Source organism: Rissa tridactyla, chromosome 10 (assembly GCF_028500815.1).
Source record: "Rissa tridactyla isolate bRisTri1 chromosome 10, bRisTri1.patW.cur.20221130, whole genome shotgun sequence".
In the NCBI taxonomy this organism is placed as follows: domain Eukaryota; kingdom Metazoa; phylum Chordata; class Aves; order Charadriiformes; family Laridae; genus Rissa; species Rissa tridactyla.
In genome coordinates, this window is record NC_071475.1 from 19,592,885 (window position 1) to 19,618,116 (window position 25,232).

At 42.7% G+C, this 25,232-nt stretch overlaps 1 protein-coding gene across 4 annotated transcripts in view; it reads left to right on the plus strand.

Annotated features, from left to right (window-relative positions):
* RAD54L2 (RAD54 like 2) overlaps nucleotides 1–25,232 on the plus strand; it is a 69,516-nt gene that overhangs the window by 12,398 nt on the left and 31,886 nt on the right. For 2 of the 4 annotated variants that reach the window (XM_054215829.1, XM_054215831.1), the window contains 2 exons: nucleotides 2,300–2,408; nucleotides 10,632–10,838. In XM_054215829.1, the coding sequence (XP_054071804.1) occupies nucleotides 10,688–10,838 (151 nt within the window). In that variant the 5' untranslated portion in view covers nucleotides 2,300–2,408; nucleotides 10,632–10,687. Of the gene's footprint in view, nucleotides 1–2,299; nucleotides 2,409–10,631; nucleotides 10,839–24,058; nucleotides 24,850–25,232 lie in introns of those variants that run through there. The other 2 variants (XM_054215827.1, XM_054215830.1) reach the window with 2 other exon arrangements.

A 25,232-nucleotide genomic window follows, 5' to 3' on the forward strand; every position in this document is an offset into this window, starting at 1 on the left:
ATAGGAAATAAGAAAAGCCAGATTGTTTTTGCAGGGGGTGTTGGGGAGGTAGCAGGAACAAAGAATATTTTCTTAAATCAAGAAGTTGTTCTACGAGTGGTGTCATCGATTAGATTTTAAGTTTCTTGTTCATAGGTGTCAACAAATTAAGGACCAAACAAGACCAAAAAATGAACCTTGCAAAATCAGTGCCTTTCAGCACTTAGTGTGTGACTCTAAACAGAGTAAAGCAATTGCCTTGAAAACTGGATGGCAAGATGATTGTTGCATAGGGTAGAGAAGATTTGGGGTTAAGGAAGTTAGTTGCTTTTGAGAAGAGATATTTGGGGAAAAGCTGTTATCCCAGAAGAGATTTTCTTTTTTCTGATTTTCCTTCAATCCTGGGATGTGATTCTGTTGTCTCTGGAGGAGAATTTCCTGGGGAAGCTGGATTTTTTTGCTGGGGGAAGCTCTTAGCTCTGGACAATGCATAGTAAGATTTGCCCTAGCCAGCATTTTAATGTTTGTGTCTGCTGTAACTTCACATCCTGTTCTCCAAGGAATGTGAGTAGCTAAGGCCTTTATTATGTGATCTGAATTTGTTTATTCTGTAATGACAATAGTTAACTACTTGAGAGAAATGAGACGCAGATTATGGGTAGAGAACACTGAGGAAATGGGTGATCTGCTTAGTCATGCAGACTCTATGACAAATTGGGGTTTTTTTCTGAGTCTTCCTCAAAAAAAAATATTGTTTAGAGGTGCCTTTTTCTTCTTCCTGTACTTTCCATAGCACTCGTGAAAAATGAGAGAGGAGATCTTGTCTTTCAGCTAAATCAATACTTCTGGCAGTGAAATGCTTATTTTAACAGAATGAGCTGTTACAGAGCTCTCAGTCTCTGCTGCTAGTGTGGAACCTTTTTGGGAATATGTACATGCTTTTATTGTGATGAGAAGGTGCATCCTGTAGAAAGCCTTTAACTTTTGTCATTTGCCTCCTTCATTCCTAACAGAGAGAGAACTATGAATGAAGTTGAGTGATATTTTACATCATTTCCAGTAAATCTGCTCTGGAAGTGCCATGTAACTAGTTCTCTCTGTTCAAGAATGCTATTAATTGTACCCAAGAACTCCCATCAAAAGAAGAGTTATAGTTACTGTTCAAATTTCTGAGTCCAGCCCAAATCAATAATGATCAAGAATTCCTGCCATTAGAGAAATAGGTAGTTTGGGTAAAATGACTTGATTCAGGACTCAATAATTCAATAATCCAACTAATAATTCAGGAGGAGGGGAGGAAAAATAGAGATGGGACAAGAAAGTCTGTTCCTGTTATATTTTGGGAGACATCAGCAGCTGAGTGTAGGGATGTTGACTTCTTATAACATATGGTCCCCTTCGCTTGGGATGGTAACATGTCAACAGGACGCCAGAAGAACTGGCTTGCCTGCAGTTCCTTCTGTACTTGCTCGCTGGGTACGGCTGCCAGTCAAGCAGCATTTGCAAACGCTAAATGGGCTTTGATAGAAAAAGTGGTCACTTGGGGAAAGCAGCTGACTGAAACTTGTGTTTAACTTTGAGAGAAAGAATACCCAAAAGCTTCTGGTGTTTTGAAGATTGCAGCTGTATGCTCTTTATCATTGCGCTTCTGAATCTTGGAAACATAACATTTGGATTCTGCATGGGTATGAATGAATATCTATACAGTATTGTCTGTTCAGTAAGAACAATTACTCCAAAAGACATTCCTAGCATTTATGAAAGTTAAGTGAATTTGTAAATTTGGGAGATAGTGACAGTTTTACTCTAAAAGAGCAGCTGCTTCTGTAGATGGATGTTGTGGTGCTTATTCACCATACAGTGTTTTTTAATAATTTGCTGATATGTCCCTTTTCAGTTGTACCTTCCTGTCTTAGCATCAGTGTGCTTGTGCCTGTTCATAAGGGTAATTGTGTCCTGTTTAATGTATGTTGGGACTGGACAGCTGGATATGTTTACCAAAAGGGTATGGTGACCTGCAGGGTGTATTATCTTTATGTTAACGTTTGCATATCTCCTTAGCCAAACTTGCATTGTGCTGCTTTTAAAGCTCTTTTGTAAGTAAGGTCAAGTACGTAGAGTCATATATTCACAGTTTCATAAGCCAAAAATGTAATATGTATATCATGAGACTCGTAGCTCAGTTTCTTTTGTGCAATAATACTTCTTACGTCTAATCGGGGTGTTTTGTGTGTGTGTGTATGCAAACGATCCCCTGAACGGTGTGTGGGATTGCCCTGCGTGGTGAGAGGCAGTAAAGCTGCATTCTTTTCCCTTGCAGGCCTGTCCACACCATTGGGAGGTTTTGAGCCAGCGAAACGGGACCAAAGTGGTGCTTCCATTACTAAGGACAAAACCACAGGAGACTGTTTCATCCCGTTGCTTTCCATGTGAGCTGCCTATAGTGTCAATCCTAAGTATTATCAAAACAAATGAGTTTGTGCAGAATAGATAAGGATCAGTGTGACTGCTTCATTTTGACCTGATTAGTGGGAAAGGCAAAGATCAACAGGTTTTGGTGACTTTGTTCTCAAAACCAGCAGAAAAGTGACCTTTATAAGTGGCGCTTACTGTAAATTTTTCCAGCACTGTGCAAGTAGAGTGTTCTGTTGGAGGGAGTGACTCTGAAAGAAACCCATGTTTCTGGCAGTTTTTAATCCTTGAATGGATTTTTAATCTACAGTGGAATCCAATAAAAAATAGTTTAATGTCTGATTGCTTGAGAGACTGGAGCAACTTGGGTCTAACATATGCTAATTGTCATCTTCATATCACGCAACTTCAAAACTGTTTATTTCCATTTCCTCCTACTTCAGGATTTTTTAGTTTTCATCTTTCTTTTTTTTGCTTGCGTTCAAGTTTCTTTGGTAAACTGTAGGTGGCATAAGTAATGCTTTCTCATCGCTAGTGTAATTATCATTGCTGGAGGTGGGTTAGGGAATAAAAAGGGACAAAACCATGTCGAATCCTTCCTTTTTCTAAAAAAAATGCATAAACCAAATCCCCAGGTTTTAAGTCCGGTTCTGAAAGAGGAAGAAAGATGAGGTGTTGAAAACAAACTCCCAGTCCTCTGCAGCTCTTTGTAGTGAAACGCAGACATATGACCGACGGAAGAGTTAAGTTGTGTTTGCTTTGTGATCTGCGGATGACAGTGTGCAATGTGACCGGCATCTGTCTCACAGGGGATGGTGGGTTGCCCCGGACCGCTGCTGATGGGAAAGCTTGTTTCCTGAGCGGAGACACAGTCAACGGTGATGAATCATTCCCCTGTAATGAAATGTGCTTCTCTGGGAGGCAAAGAAAGAAGAGTGTATGGATGGGGCGATGCTGAGGAAAGAGGGTGGATCAACTAGGCCTTTCAGCATTGGGAAAAGATGCAGTTTTCCTCATTCTGAAAGACGGAGGCATTGTTTATGAGCTGTATTAGTCTGTTTCTGTGGGATACTCTTCAAGGAGGGTAAGCCATAATGTTAGCATATCTCAGTGACCAAAGCCATAGCTTGTCTTCGTAGAGTGACAGTGACTGATTTTCACTTGAGAGGGGATTAGCTCTTTGCCTTTTCACTCCTCTCTCTTCCACTGCTTCTGTTTATGTAATTTATTCTTGATTTATTACATAACTTCTCTGGCACCGATGGATAACAAGAGCTTAAACTCCTAGAGGGATCTTTCAGTTATCTGGATCTGCCTTGCTTGTGGGAATTGGCTCACGTCTTGACATAGTTTGGGTACTTCCAAAGAGAAGGCTTGGCATACCTCTCCCGCAAGCTGACTTAAAATCTGTCTTTTGGAATTTGAGAATGGTTATCATTAATGCAGGGAAGGCAAATTTCCTCCAGATTAATCTGCTATATAAAATGTATTGAGTATAATTTGGAATCCAGACATGCCATGCCCTACTGTTGAGTCTTCTCTATCATCTGAAATCTTTTCTCGGGATTTTACTCCTCTCGCAGGTACTGGTTGTTTTTCTATAGCTATAGCACCATGAGCAAAACCTGTAAGAGCACACTTGAAAAGTGGCTTTTATGTTGAAATGCTGTTTGCTTTGAAAGCAGAAACAGTGATCGGGGAAGGAAAGTTTCCTTTTCTCAATGTTTTCTTTTGCAGGTAATGCAAGTGCCATTTATACAGCCAGTTTAGCAGCCAGTTTTATACAGCCATTTATACAGCCAGTTTAGCAAACATAAATGGGGATCCTATGAAGTAAGAGACAATTTTTGTTCATTTGTGATGGTGGTAGTCCAGATGAGTATCAGTAATTACTGGAGGCAAAACTGATCACATGCTTCTTACCTCAGAAAGCCTGAAATTTTATGCAGTGGAAAACGAACCGCTCATTTAGATAGGGCAGCTCACTGGTGAGGACATTTTGGGTATTTTAAAGGAAAGAGTTGATTTATAGGAGGCCAATTTCTACTTTAATGTGATCAAATAAAATTGCTTTTAAAAGCAATGCAACATTGTTCAGGCAAATACTTATATACCTACATATATGCCAACACAAAAATAGTTTACCTCTGGCTCTGTCCAGAAGTAAAGAGATGGTCAGTGCCTTACGAAGTCTGTGTGGAAGTGAGCACTGGCATCTTATGAAGGGTCTTCGTTTTTTTTCTGTAAAGGTTACAAAACGTTGGCAGTAGGGTGTACCCGCATCCCTTCTGAAACGCGGGAGAGCGAGGACCCTGTGGCCGGAGGTTCCCGCAGCAGTTGATGGATGACGCCGGTGTGTGCGGCTGCCACCAGCCCGGGTTGTGTAATGATCTGCAGATGCTGCCATTGACTCGCGCGAGCTCTTTTTGTTTGGGAGCGCAGTGGGAGCCAGGCCTTATGTAATGTTCATTGTCACATTCTCCGCTCCAGCACTGTCATGTCAGCAGAGGGGAAGGATTAACTCTCCCTTTTCTTTCTTTATGGGTTGTTTTTTGCTTTCTCCCACCCCTTCTTGCAGCAGCTTTTGTTGTTTTTTGTTGTCAGGGAACAACCAGTTTCAGGCTGATTTTAGTATTGTGGTGCGTTTTAGGAAGGAGATTGTTAACCTAGGGAAATAAAGGAGCAGGTCCTGCAACTCTCCCGAAACTGATATATGGAAGTGTTTTTTAAAGCACTCTGTTATTCTTTCTCTTAATTCCTTCTCTCCACAAATCACAGTGGGCTTCTTAATATTTGTGTCAAGTGTGGGCAAAGACTAGATGTGTTGTGCCTATATTTGCGTGCCTACGCTTGCCTTCCTTAGAGTGGTGGCCCAGGGCAAGAGGGCAAGGAGATGCTCTCCGATTTACGATTTTACAGGCTGCTTCTTTTCCCTTTATTCAGTTTAATGTGCCTGTAGTGAACACATCACTTAGGGGATCAATGCCACTTAGTTTCGTTGTGATTTGAACAAGAGGAGTTGAAGGAGGAGAATTGCTTTTCTTCCTTCCCAGCTGGCAGTGTGTGGCCACCAGTTATCCATGAGTCGCAGCTGAAAAACTCTATTGCTTGAGTCTTAGCAGTCTCAGGCTGCAAAGGAAGAAGGGATTTAAATCACGAAGTAATCAATTAAGGATGACTTTAAATGCAATTTGTGGGGGTTATCGCTGGGGGAAAGAAGTTCCTTTTGATTTTTCAGTAAACGCTTAAGTTTGCTTTGTTAAAAACATATAGGGAATCTGCTAGACCAATACTAGTATTGGTCAGTAACGCTGTTGGCTCTTTTTTGAGAAAATATTTATCCTTTTAAGTGACTTCCCACCTTCCCTGCTGTTTTTTATATGATAATGTAAAATAGAGATGATAACATGTTACATGCTGTAAATTTGGGAAGTTCTAATGTTTGTTGGAATCAAGCTGTCCAAACCCATTGATCACGGGTTTATTTCTGACTAGATTTTGGAAATTGAACAGGAAGTATTCGTTGTTATTTTGCAATAACATTGCAACTTGCAAACTGTTACAAGATTTTTTTTTTATCTTACAGAGAAGCTTAAGCTCATGACTTCTTTAGTGATCCATCTGTATTCTTTATAGTAATTTTCCATAAGTTACTGAAGGCTTCCTATAAGGTACCAAAACCGTGCTAGCAGCGATCTAGCAAAAAGAAGAGATTTCTCCCAAGGAGCCAGCAGTTACTTTCGTACACATCCAGTTTGACGTGTTGGTGTGTGAGACAAGTGCGTAAGAGGAATCTTATGGTCCCAACCAATTTGCTGTTTTGCTGCAAAAGAAGAAAGATAAAGGAAATTATTAGCACCACAAAACATGACTGTGTACCGGAAACTGAAGAGTGTTATGCAGCACTGACTTCGATATACCTGCTTTTATGAAACTGCGCAAATCCTCTTGCGATTTGCCAGCATGCTTGATCCTGTTTCTATGGCCAGGCGCCACAATGACCAATGTGAAGTCGTGCTTACAAAACAGGCTTTGAGGGACAAATCTTGATGAGTCCCAGATATTGGGCTTGGCTGGAGGTTGGGGAGGCGATGGAATCCTCTTTACTATTCAGCATCGTAGTAGCATTAGTGTTAAACCTGCCCTTTCTGAAGGGATTTGTGTGGGACGGGTGTGTACTCGGGAATGAACATGTCCTGTGCCTAAATCACTTGTGTGGTAGCAGGCAAAGAGCTTCTGTAAAGCCACTTTGGCCTCTGTGGCTTCATGGAGGTACAGGGGAATCCTGCTCCTCCTTGCTTAGGCAGCGAAGGAATCTGGTCTGCGCTTTCGTGTGTCCTTTTTTTTTGCTTGTTTGTAACAGTTAATTAAGTAATAGTTTAGTTTTTACAGTGCTGATGAGTCCTCTGATGAAATGGTGATATTCTACAGAAACAGGGAAAGTCCTCAGATCCCATGATGTTTGTTTGCTGTTTCACTGAATGGTTTGGCTCACGGCATGCGTGACCCTGGGGTGAAAAACTATCACTTAGAAGGGAAAAAACTTCGCTTTCGCATTTCTTAAACCTTTGCAGAGTGAAAGAAAAACATGAGGACAACAGTAATGGGTTCAAATTTGCAAGCCCTTGAAGTTTCCTCATCCAGACCTGGGCCTCCTCTCTGTGTGGGCTGAGGAGGCGGCAGTCATCGCCGCATGGCATTTACTTACTATCTGAAATGTTCTACCTTAAAAAAGCAAAGCCCAAAAAACTTCAGAACTATTTTTATCTTTCTTGAAAGACAGGACATGATACATGAGAGAGGCTGTCTTGGATGTTAATTTGATGCGCAGTTGATTGCAGGGTTTAACTACCCGGGTAGGATAAACATGACAGCTCTTTTCTCCTCCCTGAGTAAGCAAGAGGAATTTTTCCAAGTGTTTTTACCTAATACCCCACCTCGTTGTCTCAGCGGCCTCACCGGGTATTGAACGGGGCGCTGTACTGTATGGAATTCTAGTTTTTCGTTGTAAACTGTGGTGCAGCAGCAGGTTTGGGCTGTATTTCTCGGTGCCGGTAACCCTCCTTAAGGCATGCCGCCTGGTGTGCCTTACCTCCCTGCAGCAGGGCAGGAGCCTCGCCAGTTCATCAATGTAGGGCGCCCGCAAAGTCCAGATAAACGGTAACTTTGATTAGTTGAAGGTAATCTGTTTATCTCTCGCAGAGTGCCCTTCCTACAGCGATTATGTGTTGCCCCTGTGTGTGCAAAGGCAAGAGATGGGGCAGGTTGGAATAACTCAGCCATAAAACGGTAGCGGCAGCTCCAATCTGGCCCTGTTGTGTAATTCCCCTTGGTGGAAGGCTCTGAACTGGGTCAGATGGGTGTGAGAAACGAGGGCAGTCTCGCGGCTGTGTAATGCTTTACCTGCCCGTCGTGCCGTGTCCCTGCTGTGTGCTCCCGCTGCCGCCTCGCAGGGTGGGAGCCCTGCCGAGATCCCCAGAGCGGCCCCGAGCTGCCAGAGCAGAGGAGGAGGATGGGAGGGAGGAAGACAGGCAGCAGCGTGACAATAGGCATAGAGGAGTTAACCCTCTTTGTTTCACCCAGCCTCTGCAAGATTTAATTAAGTCTTTTTGAAAGCTTTTGTTTAACTCTCCTGCATATGGCTGGGGCTGCTGAGCGAGTGTCAGGAGTTAGCTTCTGAAGAACACATACTTACTGATAAACAAAAATGAAGCCTAGCTTAGACTCCTTTTGTACTCCAGTCTGAGAGATAGCTGCTCTCCACTGGGCTTGATTTTATTTATAGAAATACAAGGGCCCTTATCCTTTCCTTTACACAATTTTCAGTAAATGTTTCATGGTGTGTTTTTGTTTTTGGGTTTTTTGGTTGGTTTTTTTTTTTTTTGAGGTTCTGCAACAAACAGTGAAACACGAGAGATGATGCAGAGGAGGATACTGATGGGAGGAACTGTATCATGTGTCATTCTTTGACCTGGACCATTTAGTGGCATTACAGCACTTCTGCTTTTCCCGTTTGTAGATGAGAATTCATTCCTGCCATTTTAGTAGTGTTTGTATTCCTTTTTTTTTTTTTTTTTCTTTGTGTTTTTTTGGTTGGTGCTTTGTTTGCTGGGATAGTTGATATGGTTTCTGGCAGATAGCGTGTGAGTTGCTTTATAGCACAGTATGGACAAGATGGCAATAAATAAATCCCAGGTGGCCAGCAGAGACCCACAAAGGTAACGCTATTGACCATCTCCTGAAATGTAAGGAAACACATGCAGCCTAACAGTTACAGGTTTGAGCACCACCTGTAACAAAGGTTAAACAGTGTTTGTTTTCCTTAAGGCTGAATATCAGCTGGAAGGGAACGTTGTTCCTATTTGAAAGTAAAAATAAGCTGCTCTTTTGAAATACACGTAGACTTTAGCACAGTGTTCAGGAAAAACTTGTGATAATAGATTTGCTCTGTGTCTGCAGCCTGTGCCCGAAGCCACCAGGTGTCAGAAGGTTCGGGGTGCCAGCCCTTTGCCGTGTCGCAGCAGGCTCGGTACCTGCCTACCAGCAGAGCACAGGAGCCCAATGAGCCTCTTCGGCTTGTGTAAACTGGCACAAATCCACTTGAGCTAATTTAGATTTTTGCCTTTTCTACCATCTGCTTGACTAAGCCAACTTATTTTGTGTGATACGTGTAATTGTGTAGGGACTTCAGTTGTCTCTGCCTGGTGGTAAAGTGCTCCTGGGACCTAGCGGTGAAAGGCTTCCCATTCCAATACCAGTCTCCGCAAAGCCTATTCTTCCTTGGGTTTATTTTCTTCCAGACACTCTTCAGTGTTATTGAGGAGCTGAGAGAGGCAAAGTGGGAACTGATGACTTCAGCTGGAATAACTCAGCATACTCGACAGTTAGATTTCCAGCGCTGCTACAGGGGTGTTGAGTTGTGTCTTTAACCTTCAGGTTTCTGAGCTCATCTAGTTACTGCTGAGACGCAGCTGAAAATGAAATTTTTCTGTTTCTTGAGGTGTTTGTAGATATGTATCCTGCTTTATCTGCTTAGAAATGTCTTTTTTAAAAAAAAAAAAAGTATGATTAGTTCTCAACATTTTGTAGTTTACACTGGAAATGTGGAAGTAGGGGCAGTGGAAAATGAATAACAAGGAAACGTTTCCCTCTTCTTTCTTTCTTTTTTTTTTTTTTTTTTTTTGGAACACATCCTCTGCTTTTTATCTGCCTTGAGATAAAGGTGCCTTCTTTATGTTCCTTTCTTGTTATGTTTTATGTTGTGTTTTTTTTTTTTTTTTTTTAGCCATCTTACACAGGTCCCTTATGAGAATTCTTTGCACGTGGAAGAGGAGAGCCCAGATAGGCGTCACTGCCCAGAAGTGGCATACTCTGAACAGATAAACTTGTGACTTCATGATTGCCCTGGCCCTTTCTTCAGGTTTTATTGTTGTTTTGTACCACGATTTCTGGAGTGCACTGGAGCAGTGTAACAGAGCAGTTCTGCACAGCCAGCTCTGGCCTTGTCCTTTAGAGGAAGGAAATGCAAATTCTCTCTGATCCATCCTTCCTTTGTGTTTGCTTTTCTTCTTACCCTGCTTTACAAAGGGACATACAGCCTTTAAAAACTGGATCTTCGTTGTCTTTTGTCCGTACTGTTCTTAAGGGAACACTGTCTCTGCTCCGTTGGTCGGAACGGAGACTTGAGTCTGTGATGAGTAGCTGGGTGACCTTCGCAGCAGGTACAGCTAAGTCAGGAGGGTGGTTTCTCTCTGCGACCCACGGTCTGCATACTGCGATGATGTTTGCAGTGCTCAGGGATCCGGGTAACAGGTATCCATCCGTATGGGATTCTGAGACTGATCCTTTTTTCTGTGCTTCATGTTTGGATGGTAGCGTTCTGAATTTGTTCATGTACTGTGTTTATTTTTGCATCTTTGTATAATCAGGTATCGATACTAGGAGTCTTTCTGCTGTGTACCTGTCAATGATACCAGGATAAGCTGTTTTTTGAGCGATTGGTTGATACATTGGTTCTGATACTGGCTCTACCATGCTGGGCCTATATCATTATGATACATTGTTTATGGCATCCATTTTCTACACAGGATTTTGGGCACAGTCCGATATAACTGTTATTTAAAAGACTGATGGCAGACTTGTGGTTTTTATATGCAGTAATCCTGCTATGATTTTGCGCCTTGAGGCTCAAAGGTTGGGATTTACTGGGCTCATCATGTACCTCTCTTCTTTTCTCGCAGGGCTGCCTCACGGTGGAATATGAGCAGGTAATGCACAAGGAGCACCACTGGGAATCATGTCAGACGAGTCAATCTCAGGGAGTGATCCGGACCTGGACCCGGACTTGGAGCAGGAGGATATGGAAGAGGAGGAGGAGGAAGATGAGGAGGAGGCGATGGAGGAGGACAACGATGGGGATGACGAGGAGGACTTACTTGATGAGAGTGGTAAGTGAATGCGGTTGTGAATCTCTGCATGCGTTTGTTACACAAAACTGGCGTTACTGATTTTGCTGAGTGACACCTTGGTAGGTTGCATAAGGGTTAGGATTTGTCCAGCGCTTGGTAGGGAGAAGTGCTTATGTGGGTGTTTAGTTTAAACAGGGATTTAAGGTAGGTTAAATTTGTACTTCTGGCCAAAAAAAATTTCCATTGTGAAAACAAGCCACAGGCATAAATTGTAAGGAGGGTAGAATTTTAAAATAGCTATAGATTCTGGGGAAGACATTATATAAAGAAGTAAATAAATCAATTTACAATTACTTGTATTATGAGAAGGATCTGGTGAAATTAAATATATTTACATCACTGTCTTGCCCATAGGTAAACAATTTAATGGATGCTATGGGCAGTTATCATTCACTTACAATATTCATCTTTAACAACTAGAAAATGTTCTTTTCTGACAGCATGCAGGTTTGGCTTGGTTTGTTTTACAATATTAAATGTGGCAGTGCTAAGTAAGTTGTCACCTTCTATCCTCACCTAGTTATAACTGCCCCACTCTCCCCTTCAGTTACGACCAATATAGTGGTGTTTGTGGACCTGTGCTGTGCGGGTTACATTAAAGCAAGATTAGGGAACTGTTCTCCTTCATGGCGTGATCCTAGAAATGTGTGTGTTGGTCCAGCAGAAGGGGGGATGTTCTAGGGCACGTAGACAGGAGTGCATGACTCGGCTGGGAATTCCCCGTGCTGTGTTTGCTACCAGACTCCTTTTATCATAAAACTACAACCAGAGCCTGAGGGGCTGCTGTATTTGCTTCCTTTAAAATTGTGATTTTTAATAATTTCAAAGGGCGTGCAGATTTCTGAATGCATCTACTTCAACCTACTGAGAACAGTCTTCATTTACTTAGCATAGGATGTCTTAAAGACACGTCCTTCTCTTATTCTAGTTACTAATGTATTTTTGGTTTCAAAGTACATAGTCGTCCTTGAGTGTTGGTTTTGTTTTTTTTTTTTTTTTGAATATTCTTTCAGCCACATGCTACGCAAAGATTCCATTTTGATTTAAAGTGCTTATACAATGTTTACACAAATGAATTTTATTCCTCTGGTTTTATTCACTTGTTGGCTTTTTCTAATGAGAAAGTAACAGAAATTAAAGTGTTAGTGCAGGTAAGAAACAAAGAAATTCCCAGGAGACAGAAAAAGAGGAAATTACTTGGCGTCAAAGAGACTGGCGGTGACCTTGTCACTTTGGTGACAGGAGCCTTCACCCAGCAGAGCAATAGGAAGCGTGACATTGTAGACAAACTTTTATTAACCGAGAGGAGTGGCTGTATGTCATGTCCAAGTGGGTCATTCTCCATGCTTATTTTATCAGATGTGTATTTTATCATCTGCATCTATATTATTGTGGCTGAATGCTCATAATAATTTATCAGGATTATTCTTTCCAAAGCATACGGAATTAATGCAGGTATATCAGAACATGGCTGTTAATGACAGCCGTTTATTTTCATCTTGAACCACTAGAACCATGTTTATGCTTTATATTTCTTTAGTTACTAATTAAAAATAAATTCTAACAAATGTAGGAAATAAAGAGGAAGAGTAGAAAGACAATTTACATATAACTACCGTAAAATTTTTTTATAGTTGCTCATTAGGTACAGGAAAAACTCTCTCTTACACAATCTGAAAAAGCTAGCTTGCCTCTGAGGTTTCAGATTGTTTCAGCTTTAATTCTGTCTGACAGAATATGAGGATGCATTCTGTGTGCATAGCTGTATGATTATTGTTTTCTGTGGAGGTATCCACCCTGCTTTTCCTGATGTCTCTTCACAGCTACGTACTGCCTCAGAAATGTCATTTGACATCTGTATTACCTTAGGTCTAATACAAAACTGGTCTCCTGCTATTTGGCCTATGAAATATAGCTAACTTCAGAGTTAAGAGGATCATTTTATTTTGCCCATCTGATGTTTATAGTCCCGTCTCTTTGTAGATGAGTTCATAAAAATCCTCTTAGGAACAGACAGTTACTTTTATTCACAAGAAGGAAGGAAGTGCTCTAATGTTTATACTATGAACCTTTTAAAAGCTTAAGTTTAGTAATTTCTGTTAGAAGTTTGTTCTCCCTGTTCCCAGCTGTGCTCTTCTCCCCTCCTGGTATTATGGTACTTCTGTAGATGTTCCATTAGGGATCCTGGGGGGATTCTTCCCTTGTGGATGGGCTCTTGCATATTTTTAGCGCTACAAGAATTACAAGATTATTTATCTTTCACGGTTATTTCCTTCGAAGGGTGACAGGCTGCATATACGTTTTCTCCAAACTGAAACTGATTACTTTTTTTAAGTAATAGTGATTATAACAGTTATAAAACTAACATTTTTACTGCTTGCTTGCACAATAGTGGCTTTGTTTTGGGAATGCAGGTTTTCCATGTTTTGGTGGTGACTCAGATTTTTTATGAACCTTCCAGTGTTAATGTAATATTATCCTCACCTGTTGATGGTGGATAGTCTGGTCTCAGACTTAGCAGTGATTTGAGTTTTGCACGTTTAACCTGTTCTTGTCTTTTTGACTTATGTTGTGTGTGGAATTAATACTTGTGGTGGTTTCAGTTTCAGAATTTTCTTTGTGTTCTTTTATATTCTGGTAATTAAGAGTGCTGTTTTTGGTTTTGGTGCAGCTTTTCTCATTTCTGCTTTGAGAACCTGAAGTTTTGACCGTCCCATAGATGGTCTAGTTTACTTTAGTTTGGATGTTTATGGTACAAACTTTCGGTCTTGATGAAAGCAGTTCTTAAACCTTCTCCCCCTGCCGCCAAGGAAGAAGAGCGTAAAAGCCTAGTTTTCTGAATATTTCTGAGTAAGTGGGAGTAAATAACCGCACAGCTTACATCCTTTGTACGTTTCTTCAGTGCTGGTCAGTTAATGAACGTTGACATCGTTTGTAGGGGCTCATATAGCTTTAGTCTTTTTCTCTGGAGCACTTCCTCCAGGACATACGTACCCTGACACACACCACCCCTTCCCGGTGGCTGCCAGACTGCACACCCATCCTAGCAGCATGCTTCAGTCCTAGCCGGAGGCTTCCCCTGCTTTTCCAGCCTTGTCATCCCTGCCCACTGCATCTGTTTTCTCATCACTTGTGGGTAGCAGCACTTGTTTTATCATGTTCGATTTTGTGATATCAGTGTGTGACTGCTAAGAACTTTTTTGGTTAACTCCCTAAATCCTTTTCGCTAGAAGTGTGCTGATGACTGTAGAGATAAAGGGCTGTTTCGAGTCCTGCACTTTTTCTCTGATCCCAGTGGTTGCTCAGGGCTGTGTAGAGCTCCGTAGAAATAAAAGCTAATTTGAGCAAAGAGGAAACAAACCTCCAATATGAATTTTACACATCATTTCAAATGCAGGGACTGCTCATACGTCTGAGCTTTCCCAAGGAAAGCTGTTGAGCAATGTTTGAGTGAATCCCACTGTAGTGCTTTGGGCTTTTTTCACTTTCTGAATATCTTTGGATTATTCTGATTGGAGTCTCTGGAATTCATTGTCTCCTACTCACACGTATTGCTGTAATTCTGCTATTAATAGTGATGGGAAGTTGCTGGTTTTCTTATCTTTGTGTATATGGGTTGAACACTTTTTTAAAGTGTAGTTTGGGGTAGAAGTGTCAAGAGCTGGTTGTTTCAGTTTTCTGAAAGATGCCTTAGTGAGCATTCAAACACTGTTCTCAAAGGCTACTGGTTGTGTTTGCATTGCAGGGTCTGTGGTACAACAAGCAGGGACTGGGCTTGGTATTTCTAGGGTACAGCAGTGGACAGTTGTCCAATACCATAGAGGTACTGCAGTTCTTACCGTACAGATGTGCCAGGCAACACCAAATAATAGTGTATTAGATGCTACTATTGTGATGTGACAATCTGCATACAATTAGCTTTGTCTTCTGCACTGCATTGTCCACTTTGTTTTCTCCTGTCCCATCCCCTCTTTCTTTCCCCAGGGCTGAGGGTGTGCTGGCTCCGTGGCATCTCTGTTTGACTAGTGGAGAACAGGAGAAAATGGAGGCAGTCTGGGCTTCCTCTTCTCACCTCAGACTCGTACTATTCCTTCTCCTCCCTGACAAAGTGCTGGAGCAAAACAAAACTGTTTTGTGTGGGCTTTCTATGGACGTATGGACCCTAAGAGAGGAGTGAATCAGGAGCACAGCTGTGTTGGTGGTACAGAATTGCAAGTCCCGGGAGGGTGGAGGACACACAGGTGCCTGTGCTATTCTGCACTGCAGCTTCTGTAGGGTGAAGGCACCAGGGCCATGTCTTAGAACCTCTGAGAGGTTGGTACAAGATGTTAGGGAGGGGAAAGAGAGACCCTTTTCCTCAGCCTAGCCTTTTAAAACTGTGCTCATCCCTGTCTATGCCATTTGATAGTATCATGACAGATTCAAAGAGAGGTACCTCTTGTTTCTGGAACATGATCCAGAATGTATTTCAATGGCTGCTTTTTGTTTGAACTCGAGTTTGCCACTTGGTACTCACAGTTTTGAGTTTTCCAAGGTACCAAGGTAGGAGTACTTAGTTTCAGATGACAGCCGCTGTTGATTCAGGTTTGAAAAGCTCTTTGCTTTCCTCAAACGCTTGCTAGAGGAAAGCCTGTTTAGTTAAAGGGGTTTACTGCTAAATAAGCTTTGCATACAGTTTTCGCTTGGTGGTTGGCATGAAATTGTAGCAAGAATGGATTTTGTTTAACGCGATGTTCCTTTGTGGTTCTTTGTGTCTCATCATCATGGTGTATGCAGCAAGGGGTGCAATTACATTGAAAGTGAAATTGATTTGTAGCTGCCCGGATAATTTCCATGTCTAACCTGAGGGGAAGAATCAGTAGTTAATGCCATACTTACTAGAAAGTTCATTAGTACCTGGAGTTATTAAAGCTGAAATTATTTTGGAAATCTGTTTTTAAAGTCATGTGGAAGTGTGGGTTAATATTTTTTTGAATGGTACATGAATGCATACTGGAGGTGCAGGGAGCTGCTGCTCATTTTGGGAGATCGTGTTATTCATGTGCTTCCCACCCCAAAGTTGTTCATTCTTTTCTTCTCCCCAACAAAGTGCTGGAACAAAACAAAACTGTGGTGTGTGTGGGAGTCCCCAGCTGGATGTGTGGGGAATAGAGCAAATACCTGCCCTTACAGGGGAAGAGAGGAAAGTCTTGGTATAAATCTGTTCATTTAGCAGGCTCCTCCTGCTCACGTACATGAGTTTTTGCTTTTCATCTGAAGTTATTCTTATAAATTAGTTCATGTTATACTCACCTGTATGAAACTGAGAGGCAGAGTGTGGAGGCAGCCTCCTGAATAATACTCTGCTAAACGATATCCTATTTTGTATCACTTTATATCCAGATTTAGAAAGGCCCATACTGCTGAAGAACAAAAGAAAAGAAATAAAAAAATGGGGGGAGGGGAAGCTGCTGTTTGAAAGTAATTTACCTGCACTTTTTACTTGATTTGGATGGTCCTGCTTGTATTGGTAAATGGAGATTAGTCCCAGCAGCCTGAAATCTTTTTGCCTTCTACTTTTCACCAGCATTTTGTCTTAGGAAACACTGGTTTTAAGTTGTCCTCCCTATCTACTAGAAACTGAAATGTATTTCTTAAGAAGAGGAGGAGCAGATACATACTTACTTCTTTAATCTCTCAGCTCCTTTTGGAAAGCAGCTTTTCAGAGCTGTGCGTTTGGGTGGTATCGAGGGTAGATGGGCATCCCAAGGTCGAGGCAACCTCAGGGACCGTAGCTGCTCTTTGAGGAACCCTTTAATGAGATGCTTCCCTCTGCTGCAGTACGTGGGCAGAGTGGGCTTGATTGCTTCTTGCTTTCTGCCTCAAACTAGTGGTGCGTGTGCTTTGATCTCGTCCTTGTTGTTTAGCCGGAGGCTGGTGGCAGGGGCTAAGGAAAGGTGCAGGCTGTCAGAGTAAGCTTGGACTGGAGGCTCTTTGTTGATTGAAAATGAATGAGCTGGAGAAAAAGAGGGAGAAAGAAACAAAAGTCAAGACTTGGTAAAATGCAGAAAAGCACTGAAAGGTGATCAGTAGGGTTCCTGTCATTTTAAGCTCTGCTGTATTCCGTGTGTACATATGCTTGAGTAGTGGGTGCCAATAAGTAATAATCCTATAATTTAATCTGCAAGTTACTGTTTGTACAGAGCAGGGTGGATTTCTTGGGGGGAAGAATGATGACTGACATTCTGTTTTTTTTCCTTCTTGGTGGACTTAACCAAAATGAAAGAATCAGGGTAGTAATTTGTGTCTGGATGCAGCTCCCTCTAGAGTCCAGCAGTACTGTTTCTGAAGAAGCTAGAAGGGCATATCCTGGGGAAGCAAACCTCTTCTCAACAGTAAGTTTGTTTCCTCCACAATGGCCCTGATCTTTGCGAGCTTGGGAAACCAAACCTGAACTTCTATGTTACCACAGCGCACTTTGCTGTTCTTAAACAACCAGGTAGATTTTAATGCATTTAGTGACTTTTCGTAGACTGTCTCCCAAGCCAATAATTGCATGCAAAGAGGATGGCACGTGTGGTATCACAGATGTACGAAGGTAATCACTATGTGTGGAAAGAATATACTTGTGAATTAATATCGTGCACATTGGCCTGTTTTTAAACCATATCAAATTGTTACGGGAAACTGCATTACCTTAGAAAACGATCCTTATGGATCAGAGTGTTTAAATGTTTTACCGTACAGGTGCAGACTGTGGGGCTCAACCTCAGGCCAGCTGATTGTGGATAACTCAGTCAGCCAACCTGTGTCTAACTGCAGATATTGGATGTGTTTCTTAGGTGACTTGCTATAACTAAGAAGTTGAGGGGGTTTTATTGTTTTCTCAGTTCCTGAGAGGGATAAGAGCATCTCCAAAGTTGCTTTGTGTCTGTTAAGCGTACGTTCTCCGCCCCCACAAATCTTACATTCGAGAGTTGTGTTGGTTTCCTAAGACCTAGAAAGTTAGGAGTTGGCTGTCTTCTGTGTTTCCACAATCCAGCTGAATAAAATACAAAAGATATAGTTAGTATCAAAGGTGAAAAGGCACTGGATGCTAGGGTTTGCAGTTTTAGCCATCCTGGTTACTGAGTAGTGCAGAAAGGTTACACTGAAATTGCAGGGAAGAAGGTTTGTCTCTCATTTAGGTGAAAGCCCCACTGATTTCTCTGGGAACTTTGTGTCGTTACAGACAGCTGCATATTTTACCCGTTATTTTTATTCTGGCAGTTTCCCTGTAGAACAATCTGTCTTTCAGAACAAATGGTGTATCTGTGTGCAGTCTGAGGGGTTTAGACCTGCCCGGCGAGCAAGTGTCTGTGTACCCTGGGCGTTGTATGGGGGCTGCTAATGCCCGTGCAGACCCCGTGGCAGGCACCCAGCTCCCTTGAAGTGGCTTTACCGGACTCATTAAATGGTGACATAAAAAAAAATAATAAAAATCCTCTTGGGTGCTTTGCTGGGAACAGGCAGTACCGTACGCTTTGTTAGTTCCCTTTCTGCAGATCACCTTTCCGGGCATTTTGTTTGAGTTGGGGCAGTTTGGGTTGTCAGAGGGTGATAGAGGCAGGTGGAAGTCCCTCGTCTATGGGCTCTTTGCCCATAAATCTGGGAGGAAATGGGGGAAGGTAACAGGAATGGAGAGGAGTGTGGGAGGAGCGGCGCCTGGGGTTTGTGGGGGTTTTAATTGACTGATTCCAGCATTTGAACTAACCCTGTGAACTAGGTTCTTCCCAGCGGGGTGAGGTGTGGCTTGACGGCTGCTGCGGGAAGGAAGGATGAGATCCTGACGAGAGCTGTCCCCCAGCCCCCTTCACAGGGAATTGCAGACTGACGATGGTGCAGGTCAGTCGCTGAGCCGTTCCCCGTCTGCCTGCTCCGTCCCAAAGTGCGAACTCTTTCCCGGTCTCCTCTGCTTATCCTAAGCAGGGGGAAGCTCCAAACGAAAACGTCCGTGGCTCCTCTGCCCCCCTCCTGGGCTATCCGGCAGCGGCTTCCTTTTTGAGAGGGTGGCACGAAGTCTGGCTCAGCCCGAGCCTTACATAACCTGGAGTAATGACTTGCTTTACTTTAAAAGGAGGTGATGACGCCAGAGCTCTGCTTCCTTCAGCCCTGCCAATTGGGCACAGGCACTGGCTGATCTCGTGAAATGATGTGGTATTATAACTAGCTACGGTTCTTTGGGTTTTTTTCCTCTTCCTCCTTCCCTTTGATCTATTGCATATGATGGAATACAAAATAGAAATCCTTCTATGTGGTTAAGAACAGCCCACGTCCAAGGCTCTGCGTTTTCTATATATATGTATATGGAATTTTTTCAAATGTTTGTGGTTGGGTTTTTTTTGTTTGTTTTTTTTACCTGTAGCTACATGCTCTCTTTTCTTAAAGCTGACGCAAGCGTGAGAGTAGCATGAATGCACAGGGAGCGGGGTCAGTGAGCCAGCGGTTATTAACTGAACAAAGAATTGCTCCAAGTCTTCCATGGAGAGAAGTATTTTGTTTCTTCCTGCTTTTCTGATAGGCTTTGCAGGATACGGGGATTGTGCTTTATTGGCAAAAAAGCTTGCTTTTCTCTTTCCACAAAGCAGCCAGAGAATCTCTAACAAAGGACAGTCACACTTACTTCTCTGTCACGTTTGGTACCTTTTTCCCCATGTATGTTTTCAATAGTCAGCTTTGTACCACACCTAGACATTGCTAATAGATACCATACTCCATCCTCTGCAACTCCTGAAACCATGATGAAGTCACAAGGAAACTAATTAGCAAATTTGTCATGTGGTATTTTCCCTCTTGAACAGGTAAGGAGTGGCAAAGTGACTTTGGCAAGGTTACCTGGTGAGTGTCATGAAGCCAAAGTCAAAATCCTCTGCTTTACATTTTAGGCAGCGCCCCTTTTATATTCAAACGTACTGGGGGAAACGCTTCTCTGTTTTCCATTTTAGTTTAAACTACACTTTTTTTCTTTATTTATCTGGTATTGTTCTGCTTTTAATGGCTGGTTAAACAAAATGTACATGTAGCTATATGTTTTGCAAGTATAATATTTTTAGCCAGGAAGCAGCAGCAAGTTTGGAAGGAGAGGGAACCCCATTTTAATTAAATTAGAAGTATTCTTCAGATTTTAAAACACAATATCACCTAACAGTTATTTGCTTTATTTATCATTTTAATTTCCTGCTTAGGCTTTGTAGAAAACTGTAACACTGAACTTTCAGAAATGTATGGCTCATCGTTTGGATCAAAGTTGTTTGGTTTTTTTTTTGATGCAATACCCATTTTTTATTTTAATAGCAGTAGTTTGTACTACAGATGTTGAAAATGTCTTGTTCACATTTTCTTCAACATGCAGTTCACTGACTCAGTCTCAAAAAAATTCTAAGTAGGAGTCAGAAGACATTATTTTCACTTGCAAATGTGCAAATAGGAATGAGACAGGAGAAAGCTACAAGATAAAATCTTTTGGGGCTAGGTGAACAGAGGCTTCTAGTTTAAATCTCTGTCAAAACAGATCTTGCAATTAAAACACCTGTAGGTAATCTTCATCTATGTAAAATATTTGAATACTTGAATTGTTAGAAGCAATTTCAGAATGGCACTTTTGTGTATTCTTTGTTTGTGATTTGTGTCAAATTTGCACCTAGATGAAAACTGGAATGAAATTAAAGCTGTACAAAATCATTCTTCCGTGGTGCACGTTGTGTCATCCTCAGCAGCAGAAATGTAGCAAGTTATAGGACGAGATGAGAATCGGTTTCTTGAATATACCTGGGATGGTAATTCAATGAACTTAGCTTTGATTAAGATGATGATAAATATCTGTGATATAAATGATGATGATCTAAATCCTTTGACTTAAAAACATTACATCTTGTCTAATAGCAGCTTGATTTCTTCAATACATTTAAACAACCGTTGAAAGCCTGGGACCGAAGTCTGAAGCACTACATGTTTTGCCACAGCGATAGTCTGAAAAGCGTTTGCAGAAGGCAGTGTGTTTCATCGCTACCTGTATTTTGTGTGATTAGATTTTTGTTACATTATGTACAGCCTCCCACCCAGTTACGATTTAGATGAGTCTGGGAAAGAAAATAAACCGAGATTTATATGAACACAAATAATGAGAAAAAACCAGATTGATCAAATTTTGTACCTTACAGTTCAGTCCAAAACTCACTGAAAACACTAGGAAGGCTCCTCTGATTTTCCATGGTTGGTTTAGATCTTACACAAAAAGAGTTTTTATTACAGTGTTTGTTTAAAAAGCAAATGATTCTCAAAGGCCAGCAATACTCAGTTGCCAACACAGTGTTGTGGAGTTTGTCTGAACTGTTTTAGGTTGATAACCAATGCAAACCCGATGCTCTGGTGTGTTTTCTGTGTTGCTAAAACAAGATGGAAAACAGGACAGGGAAAGTAGCCTTAATGATATTTGTGTGTGCTACTAGCAGCTGATAATCAAGAGTGAAATTTGGCTGTCAGGCCTAGTTTGTGTTTAATAACTTACAAACAATTCAGATCTGTAGTCAGCTTCTCTGCCCGTTGGTGGCCAGTGGGGTGTGCAGAAGCCGCTGGTGGATGTGGAGCTGTGAGAAAGCTGTGGGATGGGGAAGGGACTGCGCAGCCAGCGTGGAGCAGTCAAGGCCGGGCAAGGAAGGTCTCTTCTGTTCTGCCGGGCGGCGATGAGGATGAGCAGCACCTGGGGCAGTCATTGGAGAGAAGGGAACCAGCCCAGCTTGCAGGGACCAAGCGTGTGGTGGCACATTATGGATCCAGTGCTTCTCGCCTGTACTGCACTTGGTGGGCTTGGATCAGGTCAGTGCTGAGCAGTCCCAGAGCTGCTTGGCCTGCTGAGCTCAGCGAGCATTGAGAGAACCAGGTTCAAGGTGGAGAACGGGCGTGGGGATGGGGAAGGAGCTACTACAGCTTGAAGAGATGGGGAAGGAGAGTCACTTGTGATAAGCTTCTGGATATTTTGTTAAAACTTTTTAGTTGAACTGACTTCACATTGATTTCCGTCCCCATCTTTAATGCTTTCTGCCATACAGAGGAGCTAGTGTCCTGAGAAACTTTACAATCAAATTTCTTACATGTGTAGGCAGATTTAGGTGTGAGTTTTAACCTTTATGAGTTTGCGGTGCTCAGGGATGCTGATATTGCTGCTGAAAAGGCATGTACTGAAGGGCCTTTATCTTGATACTCTATGAAAATACAAATTTTTATAGCGATTTTCTTTTAACAGGAGAATCTCCTGTGTTGTTTGCAAGGGAACCTCTCAAGTGACAACAGTTTATTGAGAAGCCTCTTCTGATGTATAGCACAGTCGTATAAGCCTGCGGCTTGAGCACGAGGCAGGTGAGGTATGACAGCCGGGTAAGGTTTCAGACCCCGTAGGGGAGGGAGAACATTCTTCCTTACTGGCAAGGCTGGTCTCACAGGAAAGCTATTCAGTAAATGGACTTATCTGTAACAAGATTACCTGCCATGAGGAGACCATTTTATAAACTGACTCTTTCTGGCAGATCTGATTCTTGGCTGTGTGCGTACATATTTATCATGGCTAAACTATCACCAGTAGGCTGGTGTGAGTAGAAAAAGCTGGAAAAATTCCTTTCTGTTTTGCACGGTAATGCGAAGAAGGAAATTCCCTTTTTATTGCTCCATGCAGAAGGACAGGTGTACGTCACCTGTTCCCCCTCATGTATTGAACTTCCATTTTCCTTGTGCTTGACTGCTGTATTGAGCGTGCCTTGGAAAGTACCCAGCTGTATTTACACAAATACTTGTCTCTAAATCTTGCTTCACAGTTTCATAAACCCCTTAGGTCAGATGCTGAGGTTATGTTTGGTTATTTATTCCAACCCTACAAAGGCCTTATAAGGCCTGCTTGCAAGATCCTCAGCTATGTACTTTTCTGAATATATTTGTGCCTCTTTTCCCCCCTTAATAAACACTGTATGTTCTTGTGTAGTCAGCCTATTTGAGTCTGTGACATAGGTGAAAGGCTGTCTTATTTCTGAGCCTCTTAATTTTAATACAGTTCATCTTTTCTTTGGTAAAATTTATGTGGCTCTAATGATGAAAATAGCACCTTGGGTTTCTTTCAATGTTGTGATGTGCCCTGCAGCAACGAGGATGTTTTGATGGTTGCAAGCATTCACTGCGCTCTGCCACCCTCTCGAATGAAAGGTTGCATAAAAATGTCTGGAGTCACACAAAGGGTAACAGCGCTCTGCCCTGGCTGGGTTTGAAGATCTCTAGATCAACCTTTTCTGCTACGAGTGCAGCACGTTGTGCTCTTGTGCCAGAGCTCTTCAGACACAGCCTGCTTCGGGCTGCCTGTGCCCGTCCTGGTTTTCCTGACTCTCACTTGCCAGTTGTTTCAAGCAAAGAGCTGACTTCATTACGTGGACAAATGCTTGCTAGGAGCGAGCTGATTTCATTACGTGTCTATCAGCCCAGGTTTGCTGTTTGTTGCTGGCATTGGGTATGCCTGTGAAGGGAACCAGGCATGAAAAAAGTCTCTGTAGCACTGAAGAAGGCCAGGCATGACGGTTAGCCTTTAGGGGTTCACCCACAGCTTTAAAGTACTTATTCTCTCTTGTACTTACTTATTTCTCTCCTGTACCTGTCCTTCTGGTGCTGATGGATGATGGGGAGGAAGGCTTGCTTAGAATAAGCTTGCACTCCACAAATTCTGAAAGGTTGTTTCCTAAAAACTGGGAAGTCTCATTCATAGTCCATTTGCTGCACTGAGCCTTCTGCAGACGAGCGGTGCTGTACGAGCTGCTGACTTAACGAAGCGAACTACAGGATGCTCTTTCGCCTATTACTGTGCAAACAGGTTACCAGCTCCCAAGGAATTGCTCAGGCTTCAATCTCAGCTGTCCGGGTTTCTTGGAAGTTAGCAGGCATCATGCAAATAGTTGATTAAAAATCACAGATGCCAAGATTGTTTTCAAAGCCAAAAAGGCTGTACTTCTTTTTGCAACGCATTCTCCGCCCCCCACCCCCTGGCCTTTTCCTTTTGTGCTGTGAAACTTGGAAGCGGGGTTATGGTCCCACATGGCCCCTGCTCTGCTCGTCCTGTTGTCTGTTGGGATTCCCCTTGCGTGGGGCCCCGCCGGAGCCGGAATGGTTATGTAAGGATTTTTATTTTATTCTCAGTCTTGGTCTCTGCCACTAGTTGAACTGGATCGCGGGCTGAGTGAATGGGATCTGATCCCAACGGCGTGCAGCTCCGCCGCTAGAGAGAGAGAGAGGAGAGAGACCTCCCCCATACACACCCACTCAGCCTCCCTGCTCTTCTTCTCTCTTTTAAAACTCTTTTTTTTTTTTTTTTTTTTTTTTTTTTTTCCTTCCCCCCCCCAGGCGTAACCGAGGTTGCTCCCGCCGATCGGGAACACGTACCGAAGCCAAACCGGGTGGGCAGCACGGCTCCAGGCATCGGTTCCCAGTGGAGCAGCAGCTACCTCGGGCAGGGCTGTGTTGTGTGACTCTCCGAGCAGGGGAGGAGATAGTGGCAATTTTTATTTAGGCTGAACACGAGGCATATTTAACTCGTTATATAAGAGTGACCCTGGTCCGTCTCGGCTGGGTGCAGGGAGGATCTATGCGTACTGATTCCCGTCACACCGGCTGGTGGATTCAAGCACTAGGAGCTATTTACCAAAGTTATTTTCAGAAACCTTAAGGGCAGGTTTCCCTGCCTGTACCCTGGACTATTTTATCAGGAGGCATTTCCCGCTTGCAGACTGAACAGCCAGTGAGAGTGGATTTAGTGCTCGCTGGGCTGCAGGCAGAGATAAGGACTTGTCGGGAGTGACTGGAAACTTTTGTCCTGAAGACCCTGAGACAAGAATAGCAGAAGGGCTGAGAGCGTGCGGCCACATTGAACGAGTGTTGGGGCAGAGGTCTTGCCTCAGTGCACTGAGCAGCATGTTACTCTTGGATGAGTCTCAGCAGTTTCCAGGTAGGACGCAGGTTGGTTTTTTGCGGGTTGATTTCCACCCTTCCACCCCCCCGTTTTCTTTACCCTCTTGCTTTCCTTTTACAAACCATTAATTCTCCCACCCCTGTGATGGGGCACCCTATTCAGTGGCTAGTGAAGCGCATCAGGAACAGAGACTCTTCCGTGGGGCTCAGGTTTTAATTTGTTACCTACCGAGCAGGGATGGAAATGGTTGAATTTTCAGAATCTTGCAGTGCTTGTCGGTTTGATGGAGGGGATATGAAGAAGGAAGCTCTTTCTTTCTTTGTGCTTTTAATTATGAAGACTTTGGTGATGTGACATTCTGGGTCTGGCTGTTATTGTTTCTGCTGCTGTCATATTGTAATGCTGCAAAAGTAATTTTT